This window comes from Peromyscus maniculatus, chromosome 16 (genome assembly GCF_049852395.1).
Source record: "Peromyscus maniculatus bairdii isolate BWxNUB_F1_BW_parent chromosome 16, HU_Pman_BW_mat_3.1, whole genome shotgun sequence".
Taxonomy (NCBI): Eukaryota; Metazoa; Chordata; class Mammalia; order Rodentia; family Cricetidae; genus Peromyscus; species Peromyscus maniculatus.
The window spans coordinates 41,377,048-41,400,300 of NC_134867.1; the positions used below are offsets into that span (position 1 = coordinate 41,377,048).

Here is a 23,253-nt window from a genome sequence, read left to right on the forward strand (position 1 = left end):
TACAGTCCTGGCAGAGAAACCTTTCTCCTCCACAGTGTCGGATGCAGTACAAGCTCTGAAGCTTAGAAAGCATTGCAATCCACCTATGGCTTAGCTTTGGTCTGTGACTGACACTCTCAAAATAGAGAATTTGCCAAAAGGAGCCTTTACAACGAGGGAAAAGAAGGCTTAGCGAAGGAGCAGCCACAATCCCAGTTGAAAGAGTTACTCAGCTACTGGGTTGAGAACAGGCTGTTAAGGATGCTGTTACCATGGTCCAGGAAGACCCAGGCAGGGCGACAAGCAAAGGCGATGATGAGAGGTAGTCGGATTTCCGAAACCATTTAACAGAAGCCAACAGGATGGAATGCTGGGTAAATGAGGAAAAGGGCAGGGTCCGTGAGTTCAAGGATTGGGGTGTAAACAAGTGGCAAGAAGGATTTGCTGTTGCAACAAGGAAGGCTGTGGCGGAACAGAAGGCTGCTTGGGGTTAGGGAGGAGCTGATACGGTGTTTCCTGAAGTATAGTCAAGGCAGCTCCATGGAGGAGGTGACTGGGTATCTTCATTGGAAGCTTCACAGAAGGGTGTAGACTACTGATACAAACTTTGGAGTTACACCTAATACTGGATTATCTAACTAGAAAACACAACAGGACTCTTCACCCTGACTACGAAAGAAAAACAAATTTCTTTCTTTCTTTTTTTTTTCCAAGGCAAGGTTTCTTGGCTGTCCTGGAACTTGCTCTGTAGACCAGGCTGGCCTGGAACTCAAGAGATCCGCCTGGCTCTGCCTCCTGAGTGCTGGGGTTAAAGGCATACGCCACCACTGCTGGCTTGACTAGAATATTCTTAGCATGACACTTACATTACAGCCCATTCTGCCTCAGCAAGGAGATCCTGCCTCCCTCTTCTCCACAGAGCGTCTATACAATCTGACCCAATTTTAGACCTCACAGAGTTACTTGCGGTTCAAGTCAAGGCAGCTAGCTGCTCATTACAAGGCGCAGAACTTAAAAGTCACTTTCCAAAACTGAGAGAGAGAAAAAAATGAAAGCAAAGGATCTCATTAAATGAGCAGGCAGGAGAATCCTTGGCTACATTACATACCAAAGCAACCCCATCCACTTGAGGGGCTCCAACCTCCTCCCAGCTCACAGATATCTTTTTTCAAATAACATTCCAACAATGAATTCATTCTACAGTTTCATGGAGATAAGTGAGCTCTAGGGAATAACTACAACGCCCCTATTCTCAGGAAGATTGTTATCCTAAGTGGGAAAAAGATTAAAAAAAAAAAAAAAAAGGCCTCTAATATTTGCCACAGCAATACCACTATCTTGGGCAGCAGACCAGATATCAGAAGCACAGGAAGACTAACAGGAGACTATCATGAAAAGGACTGGCCTTGCATACCCAGTCCTAAAACTGTGACAGATATCAAACTGGTATTTTAGATTTGACATGCTTGAAGTCATCAAAATATACTTACTGGTATCCAATCCTGACAGCATTTATAAATGCCATGACTTGAGAGACAGAGAGAGAGAGAGAGAGACAGAATCAGAGAGGGGGGGGTGATATCATCTCCTCATGGATGCATAAGGATTTGGTCCCAAAATGCTCAGGATCAAAATGCAACTCAGATTTTTTATTTATTTATTTATTTATTTATTTATTTATTTATTTATTTATTTATTTATTTATTTATTTATTTATTTTTAACTTTTGGAGGCTGGGGCTGGTGGTGTAGTGAGAAATGAGACGTCTTGGGGTAGGCCCTAAGTCCAAGCCCAAACCTCAAGCTCTTCATGTATACCTTGTACATAGATAGCCTACACGTAATTGCATAGGATTTTTGGTGCCACGTGTGGTTTTGACTGTGACCAAGCCCATGATGACAGGTGTGGAATTTTTCCACTTAGAGCATTGTTTTGGATCTATGAGCATGCATTGTGATTTGCTGACATTAACACTCTTTTCTCTCAGATGCAAAGTGGGCTGGCTGCCCATGACTGACAGAAGCATACAGAATATAACCCCCATGTCAAGACAGACAGAAGCATACAGAATACAAGCCCTGTGTCAAGAGGAGCTCATTAGCAGTCCCTTAGCACAGCACTCACCCTATAAAGGTAAGAATGAAACTATCCACCCGCACATTCCTCTCATCTGGATGTGGAGAGATTTTTGTAAAAATAAAGCACTTGTATAAAAGGCACCATCTGAGCATTCCAAATCTTGCTTTAAATTTTTATCAAGGACTTGTTCTGCCAGGAAGCGTTTCCAAAAATGAACGGCTTTGTTTCCGTTGCTGTGGCAGCAAACACTTCCTTTGGAGCAGTGAGAGGACCTAGCAGGAGGCTCTTGCAGCTCCCATGGCTTGCAGGGTACTGTTCCAGCCGAACGTTCCTCTGCCAGGCTAGCCGACTGGCGATACTTCTTCATCTGGATGTATTTATACAACTCAGGGTCCAGAAAACATCCTAAAGGCTGCTGTAAACATGCTACAATGGAAAAGGAGAAATACATCTGCCTATGTGGAAACACCAGATCTGCACATTGTGCTAGAAAAACAGCCTTTACTTTCACACGTCAAAAGTGGGTCTAATCAACAGCTCTTCAGGACACTTGAATCAAGCTTAAATAAAAGTGTTGCATACTTCATACAAAAATGCCCCAGTTTTACATTCAAGATGTTGAATCTTCAGTGTTCTATTAGGTAGACAGTGGCTTAGGAAATCTTCCCCAGAAGGGCTAAACTCATCTGATCAAAGGATAGACTGGAGAGTTCTTGAATTTTCTTCACTAACAGACGTTAATCGTTTTAGATATCTGGGTCATGATTATCAAGGAACCCTTTTTAAAAGACTCTGGTGGGGGTAGAGAAATGGCTCAGTTGTTAAGAGCAATGGGTGTTCCTCTAGAGGACTCGGGTTCAATTCCCAGCATTCACATGGTGGCTCACAACTATCTGAAACTCCAGTTCCAGGGGAACCATGGCATCAGGCATGCACATGGTGCACATATATATCCATGCAGGCAAAATACCCACACACATAAAATAAAATAAATATATCTTTTTAAAAAAGAAGACTGAGGCTTGGCTTTGCTCCAAAGTCAGCTTGAGTGAAGGAAGAGTCCCCAAGAACATGAGCAAATTGCCTCTAGGATGGACAAGAAAGCAGTCGGGAGTCCTGGGGTCTACAGAGATGCAGGCTAGGGGGTGGAGCCCATGCATCAGGGATGAGTCAGAGACTTTCCTGAGGAAGGGATGATGATGGTTGTCAGTATCAGCAAATTAGCATTCATACCCAAAATTTTATCAAAATGTTGGCATTAAACTTGACGAATTCCAGGAGTGCTTCAGAATAACAATAAATTCTGAATAAATCTAGATCTATAAATTAGCTGTTCTGGGATAATATTGAGCCTTTTTTTTTTTGCATAAAATACTGAATATTCTGGATACTCTACCACACATCCAGGATGAATGGACCAGAATGTCTTTTGTCCTGTTAAAATTAGACAAAGTTCTGTTCAAAACAAACAAACAAAGTAACTTGATAGGACAAGAAGGGACGGAGCGCCAGTGTCCCTGGGTACTGGACGCTTTCACACACTCCGTTTTTCCCAGTAATGCTTCTCCTGCGCCCAGTCCCCTTTCTCAATTAAGAGTGACAGGATGAGAGAAAAGTCACCGTTCCCAGCTTTGAGTCACCTTAGAATCTAGTGTAATCCAGCCCCTCTAGTCATCTTCTCTCTTCTTGGCAATCTCCTAAGCTCGCCAGTCTGGCTCCCTGGAGGCTCTTCTGTTCCTTCCCCACCTTCTCTTTCTCAAGAAGACCCCTCTCAGACCCCAACTGCTTCTCCTTCCACTTGTCCTCCAAATACTGGCCTGTCACAACTTCTTCATGTTTGGGACTAGGTCATTCAGGCTGGCCTGGACCTCACTGCATAATTCAGACCAGTCTCAGACTCTAGACAGCCCTCCTGTCTCAACCTCCCAGTGCCAGGATTACAGGCTTCAGCCAACAGGCCAAGCTTTGTTGGTTAGAACTTTATTCTAAAAGTTTGAGTGGCAACGAATATGGCAATAGACTCTTGCTCAGAAATGAAACAGTATGGGACCCACATAGCCTCTTTCCATCACAGAAGAAGATGACTTTCTTGTTTTCAAAAGCTGCCTTGCAAAACTCCACTAGAACAAGTCTGGGGTCTTTAGGAAAACAATCATCCATGTAAACACATGTTCAGGTCCATGACATCACAACTTATGGTTCCTAGAGCTCACTCTGTACCGCCCATGTCTTTGTCTTTAAAAAGTACTCAAAAAGGGGCCATGGACGCTTGCTTCTGTTTTTCTCATCATGCACCCACCTATCCGCCCATGTAACCTAATGTTAAACTAGCTCATCCTTTTGGTTTGATGCCTCTCGAGATTAACAGTATTTTGATAGTAGGTGACATCAACAAAAAAAGTCGAAACTCAACCTAGGCTAACAAAAACTGGTAAGATTAGGTAATCACTAGACAGAAGACTAACACAGATGACAGCTCACCAAACAGCTTAGTAGGTACTGCTGCCTACTTTAAACAGATCTTAATTTTAACTGTGGCGTATGATCTTATAAAAGCTTACATTTTTCAATATACAAATATCCCTTGTACCCTCAAGACCACATTTTGCCCAACTGTTTAACTATGCCAAAGCTATTGCTTAAAGACTGTTAGATTCTTTCCAGCATTCATTTCTCCGGCTGTTTAGAACAGGAAGCTACATAGCCCTGAAGACTTCTGTGCACAGTTCATGGCTGTAGCATGATGGCTTTTATCACGCTGCTCTAACCACCCCAACCTCTCTCCTATCACCATTACTAAGGCATGCTCAGGCTACTACGCACATATTTGTACTAGGGTGCATTCAGTAGGACTTGGGTATGACTGAGCCATCTCTGACTGCGTGGTCATGTGAATATGAAACATCTGTAGGCTCATGTGTTTGAACACTTAAGTCCCCAGCTGGTGGAACTGTTTTGGAAGGCTGTGGAACCTTTTAGGAGGCAGGATCTCACTGAAGCCTGTGGGTCAGTTGGGAGTGCACCTTGAGATTTTATACCAAGGTCTCACTTCTTGCTCACTCTGTACTTCCGGGCTGTGGAAACTATATGACTAACTACTGTAATGAGTCTTTCTCTATCCCACCAGCACCCAAATAATGACATGGAGACTTTATTATTAATTATGAAAGCTCAGCCTAGCTTAGGCTTTTTCCTAACTAGCTCTCATAACTTAAATTAATCCATTTCTGTTTATCTACATGCTACCACGTGGCTCGTGGTCCTTACCTCTCCTCCTACATGCCCTGTTTGTTCTACATCCCTCGCACCTAGTAGGTACTACTTCCTTTCTCTGCCCGGAAGTCCCGCCTAGACCTCCTGCCTAGCTATTGGCTGTTCAGCTTTTTATTACACCAATCAGAGCAATACATCTTCATACTGTGTACAAATATCCCACAACAAACCACTTCAGCATTGGGCATTCCTGCCTCAATGCCTTCTCCATCCACCATAATGAGTTATGGCCTTTTTTAAACTGTAAGCCAAAAGGCAGCTTTTCTCAGGTATTTTGACATAGCAACAAGAAAAAATAATGCGGGCTGTCAGAGAGAAAGACAGCTAAGAGGGGAACAGAAAAAGCGACAGAGAGACATGAAAATCCACAAAGAAATGAAGCAAGCATAGGTTAAAAGTGGAGATAAGGCTATAGCTCCCTTGATCAAATGTTTGCCTAGTGTTCACAAGGCCCTAGGTTCTATCCTCAGTGGGGCAAGAACTGAATGGGTGCGACGGCATACACCTATAATCCCATCACACAGGCGGTGAAATTCGGAGTTAATTCAGGGTCATCCTCCACGACCCAGTGAGGCCCTGCACCTCGGCCATATAAAAATGGAAAGCCAAGCCGGAGCACATCTTTGCCAAGGTTTTCAGAACTAAAGTCCCTTGCTTCGGTTCCCCCCCGAAGATCCATGTCTTTGTCTTTGCACAGAGCGGGAGCTACAAATGAACAGATCTGAACGCCCAGGCACTTTGTGCAGCAAAACCAGCCACTGTTCTTTCTGCCCTAAGGACAGCACCTCCCAGATTATGCCGCGGCCCAGCGGGGTGATCTGGCTTCTACCGTAACAGTCACATTAACAAGAACAGGTTTGGTTCCTTGTAAACCGCCTGCTTCTCTCCAGTTTCGGAAATGCGAGATCTCACCAGTGCATCTATTAAACGTGCTAATTTAGACTGCAGGTGCAAATGCCCCTTGGTGGCGGCGGATTACTGGCTATCGATAACAGGCCGTTTTTAAAGGAGTGGACAGTGAGGGAATGGGGTGGGGCACGTTACGGGAAATGATCCGAAGCATCCAAAGACACCGCTGACTTATACGACGCCCAAAGAGCGAAAGCACGAGAGTCAAATGCCCAGAATTCCACAACCGCGATATTCCCAATGTTGCTTTGCTGTCCCTGCCTTCCAAGGATGCTAAGACTCGATGAAGAAAACAGCAGTCATTTTGGCTTCACGGCTGCTTGATGGCTCATGATGGAATCGAAGAAGTACAAGGGCTGGGTAGGGGATACACCTAAAATCCCCACACTTGGGAAGAGACAAGACAGGAGGAGTGTGAGAGTTCCGGGCCATCACAGTGAGACTGTCTCAAACAAAGCGGGGGGGGGGGGGGGGGGCGGGGGGGGGTGTTGGGGGCTGGCGAGAGACCTTCCAAAGCAAATGGTTGCTTGTTAGCACACTTGAAAAATGCACTTGTTCCGGCACAGAAAAAACAAATCTGTTTCTGATTCCTGACATTGGTTTCCAAATGCTGCCAAGAAAGGAATCTAAGGAATTCTTCTGCATACACAACATACATGAGAGACAACTGGGAAGAGGCCTGCGCTTCATCCCAGGGAGCGCGGCTAGGGAGGGGTGGGGGCCGTTTCCAGCACGCACTGCCCTCAAAGGAGCAGAAAGCACATGCCTGAAATGGTTCACGGCCATGCTCTTGCTCTCTCTCTAACATAACTCTTTGCTATTATTAGACAAGCCAGAGGCCTTCCTAAAGCTGTAACTTGTGAAGCAGAAAACAGTACCTGCGAGACGCTATCATGCGGAGCATGCAGGCAGCTGGGACACACCCAACTGCACAGAGCTTACAATTCCCACTCCATCAAACTAGCTTTCTAGAACTTGGAAGGCACACTGACGCTGAGAAGGGGAAGAATCCAGCCCTACACCGATCCCTGCTTTAAAATCCCTGTAAAAAAAAAATGAAGAACAAGAGAAAATACTATATAAAATGTATTTAACTAAGGCCTACAGTATACCTTCAATGCTGAATTGATTCTTAGACGGGTAAGCAATGTCTGCATTCATCCTTTCCATAGTAACATCACTTTTGCAGATTGTTTTACTTTTGTAACTCAAGAATAACCTAAATGAGAATTTTGAAAGGTAAATCGTCCATCAGCCTGAACTATCTAGTACAGTTGTTTCAAGTTTTGGCTCACACGGAGTCGATTGAAGCAAACTTAAGTTCAACTTTGTTTTTTGGTTTTTCCCCTTCTCAACAGGATAAATGCTCATGAAGGAAACAGGATCGTCTAATGGAACATAAGCACCAACTTTTTATTTTGCATGGCTGGACTTGAGTAGACTTCCAATCCATCTATGTACAAATTGGCCTTATATGTGTATTGTCAGGTTTCAAAACCACCTCCAAGGCAGCTGCACTGGGCAGTCACAGTACACCACAAGCACATCACTTATAAAGCAAACTCAACTCACGGACTTCATGCATGTTCTGCTATACTGGCTTATATGGCATTCCCCTCAGAATCTACATCCACCAGAACTTCAACATAGGACTTGATGGGGAAACAGGGTCCGTGCAGACGTATTCAGTCAAAATGACGCTACGTATGGGATTTGAGTGGGTCCTAATTAACTGGTGTCCTTATGAGAAAGCCACTCAACACAAAAACAAAATAGTGACATACAGAAAAGATCTCAGAAAAACAAGCAGAAACTGGGGTGATGCTGTTACAATAAGTGGGACACCTGGGTCCCCCAGAAAAGGAAGAGCCAAGAAAGACTCTCTTCTAGAACCATGTTCCATGACTTTTACTGGGAAGATGTTCACGACTGTCTATTCACTCCAGAAAGGGCAGTGATGACGAACCATAGAAGTGGTTCCCCTAAGTCTAACGGTGAACCAGTGAGGGTACTGGGATTGTTTACAGAAGCGCGGTGACCCCCCAAGGCAGCTGGATCATGGAAACGTCCATCCCAGCATGGGTGACAGTTCACAAAAGATATATCCTTATCAAGTTTCTGTCCAGAGTGACTCTACCAAGGAGTCTCCTCTTTCCCAACAATTGCTCTATACACACAAAAAAAAAGAAAGAAGGAAGGAAGGAAGGAAGGAAGGAAGGAAGGAAGGAAGGAAGGAAGGAAGGAAGGAAGGAAGGAAAGAAGGAAGAGAAAGAAGGAAGGAAGAAAGAGAAAGAAAGAAAGAAAGAAAGAAAGAAAGAAAGAAAGAAAGAAAGAAAGAAAGAAAGAAAGAAAGAAAGAAAGAAAGAAAGGGAAAGGAGAGGAGAGGAGAGGAGAGGAGAGGAGAGGAGAGAAGAGAAGAGAAGAGAAAAGAAAAGAAAAGAAAAAAACCTTGGGGAGAGGCCTTCTGAACCTTGTAGATTAAAAAAAAAAATCTAGCCAGGCAGTGGTAACGCACACCTTTAATCCCAGCACTCGGGAAGGCAGAAGCAGGCGGATCTCTGTGAGTTCGAGGCCAGCCTGGTCTCCAAAGCGAGTTCCAGGACAGGCTCCAAAACTATACAGAGAAATCCTGTCTTAAAAAACCAAAAAAAAAAAAAAAAAAAAAATCTGTGTGTATATAATGTATGAGCATGTGTGATTGTGGGTATGTACACACGGTAGCATGTATGTGGACGGCAAAGGACACGCTCAGTTGCTAGTCTACACTTTTCATCTCGTTTCAGACAGGGTCGCTTATTGTTTCTACACAGGCCAGAGTACCTTGCCTGCCAACTTGCAGGGATTCTCCGGTTTCCACCACCCATCATGCCTTAGGGGTGCTGGGTTTATAGACATGCGCTATGGCACTCAGATTTACAAGGATTCTGGGACCTCATAGTTGCAAGGCAAACACTTTATCCACTAAGCCAACTCCCCTGTCCCCCAACCTCGCCATTTACTGAGCTTCCTGAGCCTTGAACATTCCCTTAGCTTCTTGAGTCCTGTGAGTCCCTTTCTTCTCTCCTGCAGAGAATGTTTCAATTGGGTAGAAGCGCCGACGCGCGAAGACAATACCTTGATTTCAGAAGTCTGGCCTGTGGAACTGTGTAAGGAAGTTCAGCTGCTCTAGTAAGTTCACGCGTGTTTTTCTGTGAACAGCACCATTCGTACAATACTTTGCCGAAGTCCAAAAGGCAAGTATGATTAGTGTATGACATTGTGGTGACGTCACGGAACACATGATTTTACGTGTATGAGACACCAGTCTGTGATGGATTAGAAAACTGTTAAACATCTATCCCATATAGGAAAAGCACTTAAAGATAATATTTATAAAGCTGAAGTTGGTGTGCTGTATTTAATAAATTTCTGTTTTTTAACTACCTTAGAGATAACTGTGTCCCGTGTGATTTTAGCAGTAAGTATTTAATTCCGGCTTTTTAAGACAGTCATCTGTGACTATACACATATATGAAAGCTTGCTATTAGTTATACTGTTTGGTCAGCCAGAAACTTCCATCTTGGACCGTGATGGATCACTGAATAGACAATGCAGGAACTTTACGCCATGCCTTTGTTAGCTACAGGGGCCTTGGCAGAACTTCAGAAGGCATCTTCCCAGAGACGAGGGGCTCAGATGGTGCTCAGACAAATTAATTTGGGTGGGGTGGATAGACTGAGATACCTCAGCGGTGACAGCAAACAGTGACTAGACTTATTAAAGAACTTATCCATTTCACAGATACAGAACAACTGTATGCTAGCTAGTCTAGTCGTAGTAGTAATGGCAAAGGTAGCTTCTCCTATACAGACATTTACTAGCACAAAATTGACAGAAAGCCAAGAAAATGTGACTTCAGAAAAAAAAAAAAAAGCCTCAATTAAGAAAAGGAAAATTGCGTCAGTGTGGGAGGCTATCTGATTAGAATGTTTTCTTTTAGCAATTACAAGAAAAACACAGGAACATGATTTAAACCAAAAGAAAGGCCACGTTTCCTCTAAGGTCAATGTTAATCACAACCACATATTCAATAGCCCCCAGGACAGGAGCTAGCAAAAGAAATAAGCCAATTATTGAAAGCACTCTCCCCTGCCACCCCTGGCTCTCCCCAAGTGAAAACACCAACATTCAAAAAGTGGCCCTTGATATTCCTTCATCATGGGTTTGTCTCAACAGGCTGCACGTGTGATCATCTGCATGCGTTACTGCACACCAGCAAGCCGTAGATCACAGGAAGAGTGTGAATTATCAGTAGTTTGTCTGATGCCTAGAGACCCAAAAAGGGGCTTTATTCATGCTGCTCAAGGGAATTCCACGTTAGAACACACACACTTCAGCATCCAAGTACTTCGTTGTCATTGAATGCCAAGCTTGTGATTTTTAAAACACAGAAACTGAGTCCTGGTGTTGATCAATTCTCTGATAAAGTGAAACTGTTGTTAAGGGATGGGTGGAGAAAAACACACACACAATGAGGCTCCAGAAGTCACACTCAATGGCAATTTCACACTTGTATTCAATTAAAAATTCTTAACCTTGAGCTATCATTAGATTGCAGACATCAACTGCACTGTGGAAATCATACTAAGATAGCATGTTCTTTTATCCAATAATACTGTTGACACCCTACACCTTTTTTCCCAAGAGAAATAAGTTTAAAAGAAATGATTTCATAATCCCTTTCATCAAAGACTACTTTTTAGGAGTATTCAAAGTCATTTAGACTAAGTCTCCCAAGAAATCCATTACAACTCTCTATCGTAAGAATTAATTGAGAGCCGGGAGGAGATGGTGGCACACACCTGAAATCCCAGCACTTCGAAGGCAGAGGCAGGTGGATATCTGTGAGTTCAAGGCCAGCCTGGTCTAAAGAGCGGGTTCTAGAACAGCCAGGGCTACACAGAGAAACCCTGTCTCAAAAAAAGAAAAGAAAAGAAAAGAAAAGAAAAGAAAAGAAAAGAAAAGAAAAGAAAAGAAAAGAAAAGAAAAGAAAAGAAAAGAAAAGAAAAGAAAGAGAAAGAAAGGAAGGAAGGAAGGAAGGAAGGAAGGAAGGAAGGAAGGAAGGAAGGAAGGAAGGAAGGAAGGAAGGAAGACAGAAAGTCAGAAAAGAAAGAAAGGAGCCAATAATAATAAGAATTGGACATTTGACTGTTTGAGGAGAAAAAAAAAAGTGACATTCTTTTCATTCTTGTCCCCTCCATTTGGTCAACTCTGTACCCGATCCATCAATACCTCCAACTTGAAGTAGAACACTGATGACCCTGGCAAGTTTTAAGGCATCAAAGTTAGGCTGAACACCACAAAGGCAGAAACCCCACAACCCACGTCTATACTCCATTAACAGACGGAGAACAAAGGACTGGTCTACACAGCAAACTAGGGACATCTTCTTTCCCAAAATTGAAAAGCTGTCAAGAGTTTACCATCACCAGAATGACATACACAGAAAGATATGAACAACACAGCTCGCTTCAGTTCCAAGGAAATTCATCCGAACTCCCTCATTTCAACAGTCTCATAGGAAAAGCACATTTTCACACACCCCAAGTATGAACACTGTGATAGGGCTGGAAGAAAGATAATAATCCAGGGAACAAAATAATTGTCCAACAAAGAAAATCACCAGTCACCCGTGAATCACTACAGACACTCAGTTATTCATCACATAGAATACTTAGGAAGTCTTACAACCCACACGCAGCCTGAACAAGAAGTGTCTTCTGTAAAACTGGTTTCACTCCTGAATACATGCGTTAAGGCTGAAAGCAACAGAGTCCTCCCTCCCTCCCTCCACTCTACTCTTAACTTCGTGTCTGAGTAACTCCTAACACAAAAACGTCTCCTCCAGGACTCACAGAACACCACTAAACAATTCTTACATTACGGAACTTTTTTTTTTTTTTTAAAAAAAAAAAAAACTTTCATCTACAATTTTTAACCACTTTCCTCTACCACAGAACACACACAGAACATATTTAAACCGAGAAATCTTTCTGTCTAAAAGAATTCCATCTCTCCAGCAGGAGGTCTTTCTTCCTGTTTGCGACCCAAAAAAAAAAAAAAAAAGAAAGAAAGAAAGAACAATGACTTTCCTACTTGCATACTTACTAAACTCCCTCAAATTCTAATTGCTGTGGATCCAACCCTTTGGCTGGAATGACAGTTTTCCCACAGGGGCGCCAAGCCCCCTCACCTTTCAGGCAGAACATTCTTCAGCAGTTCCATGGAGGGGCTGGTGTTCTGGGAGCCGATGTGGCCTGCAGTGCTAGGCACAGCTGTCTCCCACCCACCTCTCCAGCAGCCACCGCCAGAAAGCTCGGGGCAGCCAGCCAGCGCCTGTTACTACAGGAAGCCACTACCCAATCCCAGCTTTCCTGGCCCGGCTGCTGACACCTCCCTATCTGTCCGTTATTTCACACCAGGAACCAGCCCAGGATCCTCTAGAAGAGAGAGGGGAGCCCAGGGTCAGCAGGCGCTGTTCATCCTGTCCAATGCAGCCCCCGGACCGCGGAGAGTCCATTTGTTTGTGCTTATCTCTCAGCGTTTTTCATCGCAGCCGATGTGGCTCTCCACATGACCAACGGCCCAGAAATCACTGGATTCCGTTTAACTGTTTGCTATTAATTTACCGCTTGTCACCTCGCCTTCCCGCTTCCTTTTTTGTAAAGACATGCTCACCTCTCTTCTCTGATGCGGACCAACCATAAGCTAGCGTGTAATTAACACTAAACATTAGAATACTGAACACTCCATATAGATAAATATACATAAATCGGTGACAATGTATGAAACATTCATATCAGACCAAATAGTAAATCCCATGTACACACTGACTATCATTATTCACAACCTACTAGTGCTACAGATAAATGTATTGGTATAGAAATGTGAATGATGTCACACTTCTACAGCATTGCCACTTTTTCAGATGAGGAGGTGAAGTCAGTGTTGGATTGTGTTTCTTTTTTTTTTTAATGTAATTTATTTATCTTTGTTTTATTTGCATTGGTGCTTTTGCCTGCATGTATGTCTGTGTGAGGGTGTCAGATCTTGGAGTTACAGAGAGTTGTTAGCGGCCATGTGGGGGCTGGGTATTGAACCCGTGTCCTCTGGAAGAGCAGTCAGCGCTCTTAACCACTGAGCCATCTCTCCAGCCCCATGTGTGTGTGTTTCTAACTATTATGGCACAACTGGGTCATCCAATCTCTTCACTCACAGGCTAAATGCACCCTGGCAAATTCTCCATCATAGATTATAAATGAAAGAAAAGACATAGTCTATAGACACTGGCTCCAGGACACTCTGAGAGTTCCATCTGAACCCTGAGTGGCCCTGTGGGGGTGAGGGGGGGGTCCCCTTCCCTACATACACTGTAGAGTCCCCTGACTGCAGGAAACGACCATTGTTCACAGGCCCAGCTGCTGCTGCCGGGTCTTCCTCTGGACACCACAGGATGCAGGAAACTGACTCACAAACCCAAACTATCTATCTGTGTACTGGGTGCCAGCTGCAGCCCTTGCCGCACAGTAGAGATGCTCTGTGCTCCTTTGCCTTGGAGCATCTGGCTCAGCCTATCCCTGTTTGGATGGCTCCTCACTATTCTGTACCACCAACGGCAGCTAGCCGGTAAGTTGCCTGGCCCAGGGACGTCACTGCGCTACTTCCTATGACCCAAAGGAAATAAAAGATGAGGTCTCTGGCCAGAAGAAGTTAAGACACAAAGAACTTGACTATGAAAGGATAAGCTGAGGCAGTAACTCTTAGAACAGAACTGCAAGAGCCCTCGTGGCTCAGCTAGTTCCGTAAACCACGAGTCAATCTGTTTACCTAAGTAGTGGCAGTGTGAAATTCAAAAGCCACTGGGCTCTTCCATGTCACCCTGTGACCCTTACTTGGTGAGCTGAGGTCATTCTGTCTTGAGTGGTCTTCAGTGTGATACATGGATTACAAAGGTACTCCTAAAATCTTCTTGCAAGTGAGATTCAACTTTTTAAAAATATATATTTATTTATCTTTATATTATGGGTGTTCTCCCTACATGTTATACCTGTGCACTATGGATGTCCTGTGCCCACAGAGGCCAGAAGAGGGCATTGGATCCAATGGTACTGGAGATACAGGCCACTGTTACTGGCCATGTGGGTGGGTGCTGGGAACCAAACGCAGGTTCTCTGGAAGAGCAGCCAGTGCTGTTAATAACTCTCTAGTCCCAGATTCAACTTTTTAAATGACACAGAGAAATCCCTACCTCAGAGAGTTAAGGCCTGAGAACACAGGCCCACACAGGTGGTCAGAGGGGGGGGGCAGTATCCTGTGTTTTTAAATGTACTTGATGAATATCAACAGATACCTAGATTTTTTTTCTGTTAGACATGACTTTATATGCAGGATGTATATTGTGGTGGAAAATAAAGAGAACCTGATTCCAATGGCATCAGCGTCTAGATGATCTCTAAGCAGCCTGTAAATATGAAGATTATATGAAATGTACTGGCATACTCAAAGGTTGCTCCACTAATTTTTTGGTATGATATACAGACGCATATTGTTAGGTATGTCACGTCAGCTTAAAAGAAACAGTTTGACTTTTCGTGGTTTAGTGGAATAGATGAGTGGAATAGGAACGGGAGTTATTTTTCAGTGGTAGAGCACTTGCCTGATGTAACCTGGGCTGGATTTCCCCAACACTGCAAAGGTTGGGGGAAGGGCAGAAAGAGGGAGAAAACTGGAATAAATAATTAGGAGTTGAGTCTCCCTAAGTAAAGCTAAGCAATAGAAGCACAAACTAATAATGATCAATGATAGGTTCTTGCCTGTTAGCATCTAATTTACTTGTTCTTGTTAGCCACTCACAATAAAACCCACGTAACGTGGGGTTCAATTCATAGAATGACTGTACTACTCCATGTGCACTGGATTCTATCTCCAACATCACATAAACTGGGCATGGCGGAGCAGACAGGAAGACCCAAAGTTCAAAACCATCCCCAGCTCCACGGTAAATTTGAATGTATCCAGTACAGGATACACGAGACCCTGTCTCAAAAGGAAAAAGGGAGGCAGCATTAAATTTTGTGAAGTGGTTAATAGTGCCCACCCCAAAATTCTCTTCTCTCTTTACAATGTGACGTCATGCTCACGATGTGACCTCATTTTGAACAAAGTCTTTACAGATGCGACTAAGCTCAGGAGCAAGATGAGGGGATGTGGATTAGGTAGTTGGCCCCTGAATCCAATGAGAGGATCCTAGTCGGAGGGAAAGAGACATGCAGACATGGAGACGGGATACAGAAAGGAGACAGGACAGGACAACAGCATCCAGGACTACAAAGAAAAGCCCTGTCTTAGAGAGAGGAAGGAAGGGAGGGAGGGAGGGAGGGAGGGAGGGAGGGAGGGAGGGAGGGAGGGAGGGAGGGAGGGAGGGAGGGAGGGAGGATTTCTGACTATCCAACTGTGAACACACCTAAGAATAAAACATGAAAAAACACAACATTCAAACTTGGGGGGAAAAAAAAAATTAAGGACTATGGATTAAAATGATTCCGCCATTACTGATCACTGCTGTGGGATGTTCTGTATGCTGTGAATGTGTTGCTCTGATTGGTTGATAAATAAAACACTGATTGGCCAGTAGCCAGACAGGAAGTATAGGCGGGACAAGCAGACAAGGAGAATTCTGAGAAGTGGAAGGCTGAGTCAGGAGATGCCAGCCCGCTGTCCATGGAGCAGCATGTAATGGCACACAGGTAAAGCCACAGAAAACATGGCGACATGTAGATGAACACAAATGGGCTGAGTTTAAATGTAAGAGCTAGTCAGTAGTAAGCCTGAGCTAATGGCTGAGCAGTTTTAATTAATATAAACCTCTGTGTGTTTACTTGGGTCTGAACGGCTGTGGACCGGGTGGGGCACTGGAAAAAACTTCATCTACAGATTACTGTTACTGAGGCAGAAAATCAATAGCTGAACGACACAAACTCCTGTATGGAGGAGTAGCCTGGAGTGATGCATACAGCACAGAATTCAGAGCCCTTTGGACAAAACACAGATCTTCCCTGCCAACGCTGAGGCCAGGGCGGCAACCTCTTTGCTCCCTTGGGGGATTACAACATCCAGCATCATGTTAAAGTTTAACATCACCTCTGCAGGACAGAGCGGTAGCCATACACACAGCCAACTTGTTGAGAGTTATCTTCCCGAGCCCTCCAGTGATAGTCGATTGTACGCAAGAATTCTGATTTCAACAGTGAGATAAGGATACATTTGAGATGAATTTACCTAACACGTAGAATCAGTGAGTAGAGATTGACTCAAAACTCGTATTTCATTCCTGAGGGAGGGAAAAATGATAAAATTGCGGGAGAAAAATAGGGAAAACATACTTTCCCCTAGGAATTCTGGCTCTTCCTCTTACCAAAACAGCCAAAGAGGCATGTTGACGCTAGTTCAATCCTAGACACCACCTCATAAAAGGCCAGATGCCAGCTTGCATCTGTAATCACAGCACTTCCAGGGCAAAACTGGACACAGAGACAGGAGAACCAACAGGGAGTTCCTATCACAGCCTCAGAAACAACAGGGGAAACCTTGCCTCAAAAACAAGGTAGAGGATAAAGTGTCTGTGGCACAAGCGTGAGGACCCAAGTTCGAGCACACCCTACCACCGTACCTATGACATCATCAGCGCTCAGACTCTGTCAGAGAGGAACTCAGCCAGGCCTCGTCCATCATTTGTTACAGCCATAGACGCAAGAGAAAGAAGACACAGAATTATAGCACTATAACTTTAAGTCGGTTCATTTCACTTTTCCCTGGTTGGTTAGTTCACCCACTCATTCCTGCTAGAATTAAACCTAGGTTTTTGGTTTTTCACATAGTAAGCAGACTCTCCATCACTGAAGCGCTAGGGACTGAACCTAGATCCTCCTGGATAGTTCCAACTAGTCCATCGTTGCGGCGATCCCAGTCTACCCACCCTCGTGGACAGGGCAATCTGAAACACATTTTTGGTCTGAAAGCCTCCTCCTCCTCCTCCTAACATGATCTAGGCCTGGATCCCCAGGCAAGGGGCCTTGGAGAACACTTTGAGACAAACATGCTTGGGTCTGAAACGTATGTGGGAGGGAGATAACCCTGCTTCCGGGGCCAGCTTATCAGTGAACTCAAGCAACACATGACAATTTGCCAATATAATATACATTGTAGTGATTTTAAAATAAAATAAAAAAAAACCTAACACAGAACATCAGTACCAACAAGCAGGGTCCTTGTTGTGACAATATACCTGACCATGGGGTTAGAATTGGTTTATGCAAGCAATTTGGAAAAGTCTGAAGATGGAGAACAGAGAATGCATGGGTGATTGGCGTGGGAGTCCCAAAGACTAGAATGCCAATAGAAATGTAAACAACAGGAAACCATGTTCATGCAGCTTTAGAACTCGACTGGGAATCGCATGAGAGACCGTGCATGTCACATTCTGGCAAAGAATATGGTCGCGTTTTCTTCGGTGTCCTGAGACATTCGTATTGCCATCAGGCTACATTTAGATTTGATGGACTACTTAATCTAGTGAGGACAACCTTCAGGCTGTGGCCTGAGTATCGCTGGCTACTTTTAGCCATCATTACAGTGCAAATCCGGACTAAAAACAAATGAGAAAGATTTGGAAAGCTTGGAGTTAGGCCAGAAAGGGAGTCTGTTAAAGTGGCAGATCAGGAGGACACTTTTGGTGAAGAAACCTATGCTTTTCTTTTCTTTCTTTTCTTTTTTTAAAGATTTATTTATTTATTATGTATACAGCATGTATGACTGCAGGCCAGAAGAGGGCGCCAGATCCCATTACAGGTGGTTGTGAGCCACCATGTGGTTGCTGGGAATTGAACTCAGGACCTGTGGAAGAGCAGCCAGTGCTCTTAACCTCTGAGCCATCTCTCCAGCCCAAGACCTATGCTTTTCAAAGGGAGCCAGGGACGATGCTGTGGTGAGGAGGGAGCCTTGAGGACACACCCTGGGCATCAGGGCAGCTTCACCCACTGCAGACTCAAGACTAGTCAGGACTACGGAAGACTTCGCTTGAGAAGTGGCCCCTGCTTCACCTTGTTACGCTGCGAGAGCGAAGCCAGGGCTGCGAGGGAGACTTGGAAAGGTAAAGGGGTCAGAACTAACACTTGGCAAGGAACGCGGCAGGACACAAGCAGACATAGTCCAGGGAGGAAGTCACCTGGGCTGCAGCCTGCAAGGATGCTGGAACTGCCACCATCCCCAGCTGCCAGACTTGGAACTCTAGGACTCTAGGACCTAACATTTCCTCTGCTGGGTTTTGTTCTTGCTTAGTTCCATCCTTCCTTCCTTTCTTTATTTTTTTTTTAATAATTTATTTATTTATGTGCATTGGTGTTTCGCCTGCAGGAATGTCTGTAATGAGGGTGTCAGATCTTAAAGTGGTTGCTGGGAATTGAACCTGGGTCCTCTGGATGAGCAGCCAGTGCTCTTAACCACTGTGCCATCTCTCCAGCACCCCCATCCTTCCTTTCTATGTCTCCATTTATTCTGCTTGAAATGGGAATGCCGACCCTAGGCCACTGTACGTGCAACGCACATAACTAAAATAACAGCAGCAACAACAACAAAAGAAAGAACAAACAAACAAACAAATGGGTTCATAGCCTGAGTCTCAGAAGAGATTTTAGGTAAAAACTTTTGAATCATGTCGGGACCGTTGAATTTGGCAGGGCTTACAGTTTAGCACAATGGATTTTGCATTAGGAAGCGGGCGCCAGGCCAGGGCAGGATTTGTTATGGCTTGGATGCGGTCGGTATCCCCAGGAAAAGGCTTGTGTGCTAAATGTCTGGTTCCCAGCTGGTGGGGCTACTGAACAGCATTAGATCATGAGAACACTAACTCCATCAAAGGATAACCGCGGCGATGAGGTCTTAGCTGAAGGCGCTCTGGGGGAGTGGGCCGAGGTGGAGGAAGCAGGTCTCTGGAGGAGCAGGAACTATGAAGTCTTGTCTCTGTACCACACCTCCCTAACTCCTGGCTGCCCCGAGGTGAGCGGTGATGCCCTTTGCCCTGGGATGCCCTTCTGCTGGGGTTCTGCCTTGCCACGGGCCAAAACCACTGGAGCCAGCTGATCACCTCAAGGCAGAATTAAACCTTCCTCCTTTAAAGGCAAACCCCAAATGAGTACCTTTGGCTGTCTTGCTTCCAGCTAGACCCTGCTTCGTACCTTTCTAGTCATCTTGTTTTCTTTTCTTACTAAATCTGACCTCGATCCACCTTCATTCCTACTACACCTTTCTAAAAGGACTCAATCATTCTGTTTCTCCATGGTGAAAAAATTATTTCTCCATATTATATGATATTATGTAATATACACACATACATACATACATACCACATATATACCTATACACATATACACACATCATACATGCACATGAACACATATACACATGCATACATACATATACACTACATACACACATTCTTACATGCATACATATATATACACACACACACATATATACAACACACAAAAACACATACACATGTATACACGCACATACCTACTCACACACACACAGGACAAATCTCACACCCCTCGTCTAGTAATAAGAGTTCCTCTAGAACTAGACTCACTTCATTTGGCCAACTCTTTTTGGGCCCACATGCTCTTAAGTGGCCCCTTCAGTAGGCTTCGCGTCCCAGCCCACAGCCTCCGACCCTGGCTATCTCTGACGAGTCTGTCACCCGCTTTGTCTGGATGCAGCCTCCACGCCCACTCTGTTCTCTCACTTCACTAAAGCCTTATTTGAGCAGCTCCCTCTCCAGAAAGAACTGATCCCCCTGGGGCTCTCAACAACACTTCACTCACCCAGCTCTCCATGCCTGACCTAAAATGAGAGCTCCTCAAAGCAAGGACCTGCTCCTTTGCAGTTAGCTTTGGATACTCGAAGGGTGCCTGGAATATGACAGGATGGGTGAACATACATGTTGTAGCATAACCACATACAATCTGAGTTATTACTTCACTAATACATTCAAAAGCACATAATTATCAGAAAGATACAAAACCCAGATGAGACATATGTCCAACACTATGGGTATTTCTATTAAAAAAAATCATAAATATTTAGTGTATTTCTTAAAAATCAAATAAATAGGAGTGATTTTTCCCCCTATGGATACCTTTACTAAAACTCATTATTGGTGGGACCTGGTAACTCACACCTTTCATCCCAGGAGAGGCAGAGGCAGGAGGGTCTCTGTGAGTTTGAGGCCAGCCTGATCTACATAGCTAGACCCTGTCTCACAAACAAAACAAAAGTTGTTATTTATTGGTCACTGACACTATTACACACAAGTCTCATACCATAACCCGTCGTAAATTTGTACAATCAGATAAAAACACCCTCTTGAGGACTCAGCGGATGACTGTTAATGATGTGATTGAATGATGGAATTTTTAGGAACAATCACTTCTTTGGTCTCATTTGCAAACACAGATAGATTCTCTCCCAAGCCAAGTCCACCACAGCAGGCTTGGGAAGCAGTGTGCCCCGCCCTCGTTCTGTGTTAATTAAATATTTGAAAGATGAGAGATGTGGAAAGGAAGAAAAGAATTTTTTTCTGGAGGCCTGTATTATAAGAATATTAAGGCTGCCATGTCCAGCTGCAGGGTGGATGCCCAAAGATGTCACAATAGTGACCTCAAGTCCCACTTCTTAGGAAACTTACAATGAAATATGTAATAGGAGAGAAAACCAAAACTGCCGGAGTCTGTATTTTCTCTCTCTCAAAGCTCTGCCCTTGTCAGTGTCTGTGACACACAGATCGTATTGTGAAGGGCCCAGGTCAGAGGACATAAAAATAACCACCCAGAGCAGACCCAGCATCCTGTACTCTCGTCTCAACACTTCAACTCGCTCCTGGGGGGACCGACTTCTAAAATACACGGATCAATCACATTTCCCCCATACCCTCAGAAAAATGGACTCCCAAAAATGAACCACTGAGATCATGTACACCATGCTTTCCCTGGGCATCTGAATAATCCAAGGAGTTACAGCAGAAACAGAGCATGTTCATCTACCTGAGAAGACACTACCCTAAATTGTTCTTAGAAACCAGCCTAAGTCAGAACTATTCATGGGGCAGCCAGTCATGAGAGCCCCAAGTTCTGCTACTAATATATATATGTAAAACAAATTCAAAACCAAAGAGAGTATCCAGCTATCACTACTTATAATCAAGCAGAAAGGTTAAAAAAAAACAAAAGAACAAAAGAAAAGAAAGAAAGTTTGTTTGTTTGTTTTCTTTCAAACAAAAGAAAGGCTGCAGCTCGGGGTGCATGGGTTTGCTCTCCCCACCCGTCCCCACACTAAATAACAATCAGGATGTAGTAAGCTAAATTAAAATTCTCAATGATTTTTGTCTAGAGAACTAAGTATATTGTTCTAATATTTAAGTGCCTTACGACTTTGAAATTTAAGACAACTGTTTTAAACCAATTATATATTTGGGAAACTCAAAGCTCTAACCAGAATTAGAGAATTTCAGCGGGGCGTGGTAGCTCACTCCCGTGATCCCAACAGTCAGGAGAGAGGCAGGACTGTGGAAAGGGAGAGCCATCTCAAAAACAAACAAACAAAACCTGCAGAATTTCTATTAAGGGGCAGTAGCTTATTTCTGAAATCCCCACGTTCGCCAACTTTTGACCCACTTTAACCCGAGTGACCACACTTCAAGGAAGAAACGAATCATTTCCCTTCCAGCTGCCAAGTCTCCTCCGGCGGGCGGGGCTGGGCAGTTTGAAATGGTCAAGTTATTTCGGGACCCAGAGGACTTGGTAACGATGATGGTCTGAGGAAGCCACCACTGCTGGCCTCCTCCAGTCTTTTCCTCTGTCCTTAGGAATTTAAAAATAGGCAGGAAAATGATTCTTAAAATCGGGAGGGCAATTTCAGGGGTGGAGTGCACGCCGCAGCCCATGATGATCACAGAGTGCCCAGGTCTGCAGAGCATAGTACATCCCACAACACAGCTCTCCTCTTGGATCAGGTGGAACACAGCCAGGGACTCTTCAATTTTCATTTCTCTTGTTCCCCCTCTCTCTCTGGCTTAACATCAGCAACGTCAAATTTCAACCCAAGTGATTTACAATTCTGTTATGGTTAAAAGGCTGAAATTTACTTATGCTCTATTTTTATTCCGTGTACCTACAAATTTGACTATTAACCATAATAAATCTACAGTCACTCAAGAGGGGGGGAAAAGGTGTATGTCAAACACAGAATGCCACATTGAAAGTTGAAAAATGTGTCTGCCTCTCTGGAGGCAGGTGTGACTCTGACAGATCTACTAAAGTCACTCAACCGTCTCCAGGGACTTCAGTTCAAACAAAAGAAAGGCTGCAGCTCGGGGTGCATGGGTTTGCTCTCCCCACCCGTCCCCTTTTTTCTAACAGAATGAATGCATTTTGTCTCTGAGTGAAATAAAATGGACACTGAGAGCCTGTTTTCAGGGCCCAGGCGTCTCCCTCTCTGCCTTTGCAATGCTAAGTTGCCTGTCCCGGGCACATTTGCTTAGAAACCCTTCTGGGAGAGACAGAGTAAAGGCAAAAACTTCCAAAGCATGCCCTGGGAGGTCAGCAGAGGAATCCATCCTTTGACCTCCACATCAGTCAGGAATGTCGAAACTAAAGAAACGAATAGAATAGAAAAGAACATACTCTCAATACCATTTAAGATGGGAGAAAGAATGTAAGGCCAGGGCCCCCTGCTAGTCACGGGTCTGCTAGTCTCAGCCATCTGACTCACCTGTCTGCTCCTCACGTCTTCTGTCAGTCAACAAACACCACAGGGCGGGAAGGGTCTCAGCTGCTAAGCCTGCTGGGAAGGTAAGTCTAATAGGAGTCCTTCACATCCCTGATTTAGTTATCACACACAAATATTTACTAAAGCACACC

At 44.3% G+C, this 23,253-nt stretch overlaps 1 protein-coding gene across 9 annotated transcripts in view; it reads right to left on the minus strand.

Moving 5' to 3' along the window:
* Nhsl1 (NHS like 1) overlaps positions 1–23,253 on the minus strand; it is a 228,704-nt gene that overhangs the window by 93,724 nt on the left and 111,727 nt on the right. Inside the window, exon 1 of one of the 9 annotated variants that reach the window (XM_042262245.2) lies at positions 12,474–15,435. The exons of the other annotated variants lie outside the window; for them this stretch is intronic. Within the exon in view, the coding sequence (XP_042118179.1) occupies positions 12,474–12,489 (16 nt within the window). The 5' untranslated portion in view covers positions 12,490–15,435. Of the gene's footprint in view, positions 1–12,473; positions 15,436–23,253 lie in introns of those variants that run through there. 9 annotated transcript variants of the gene reach the window in all.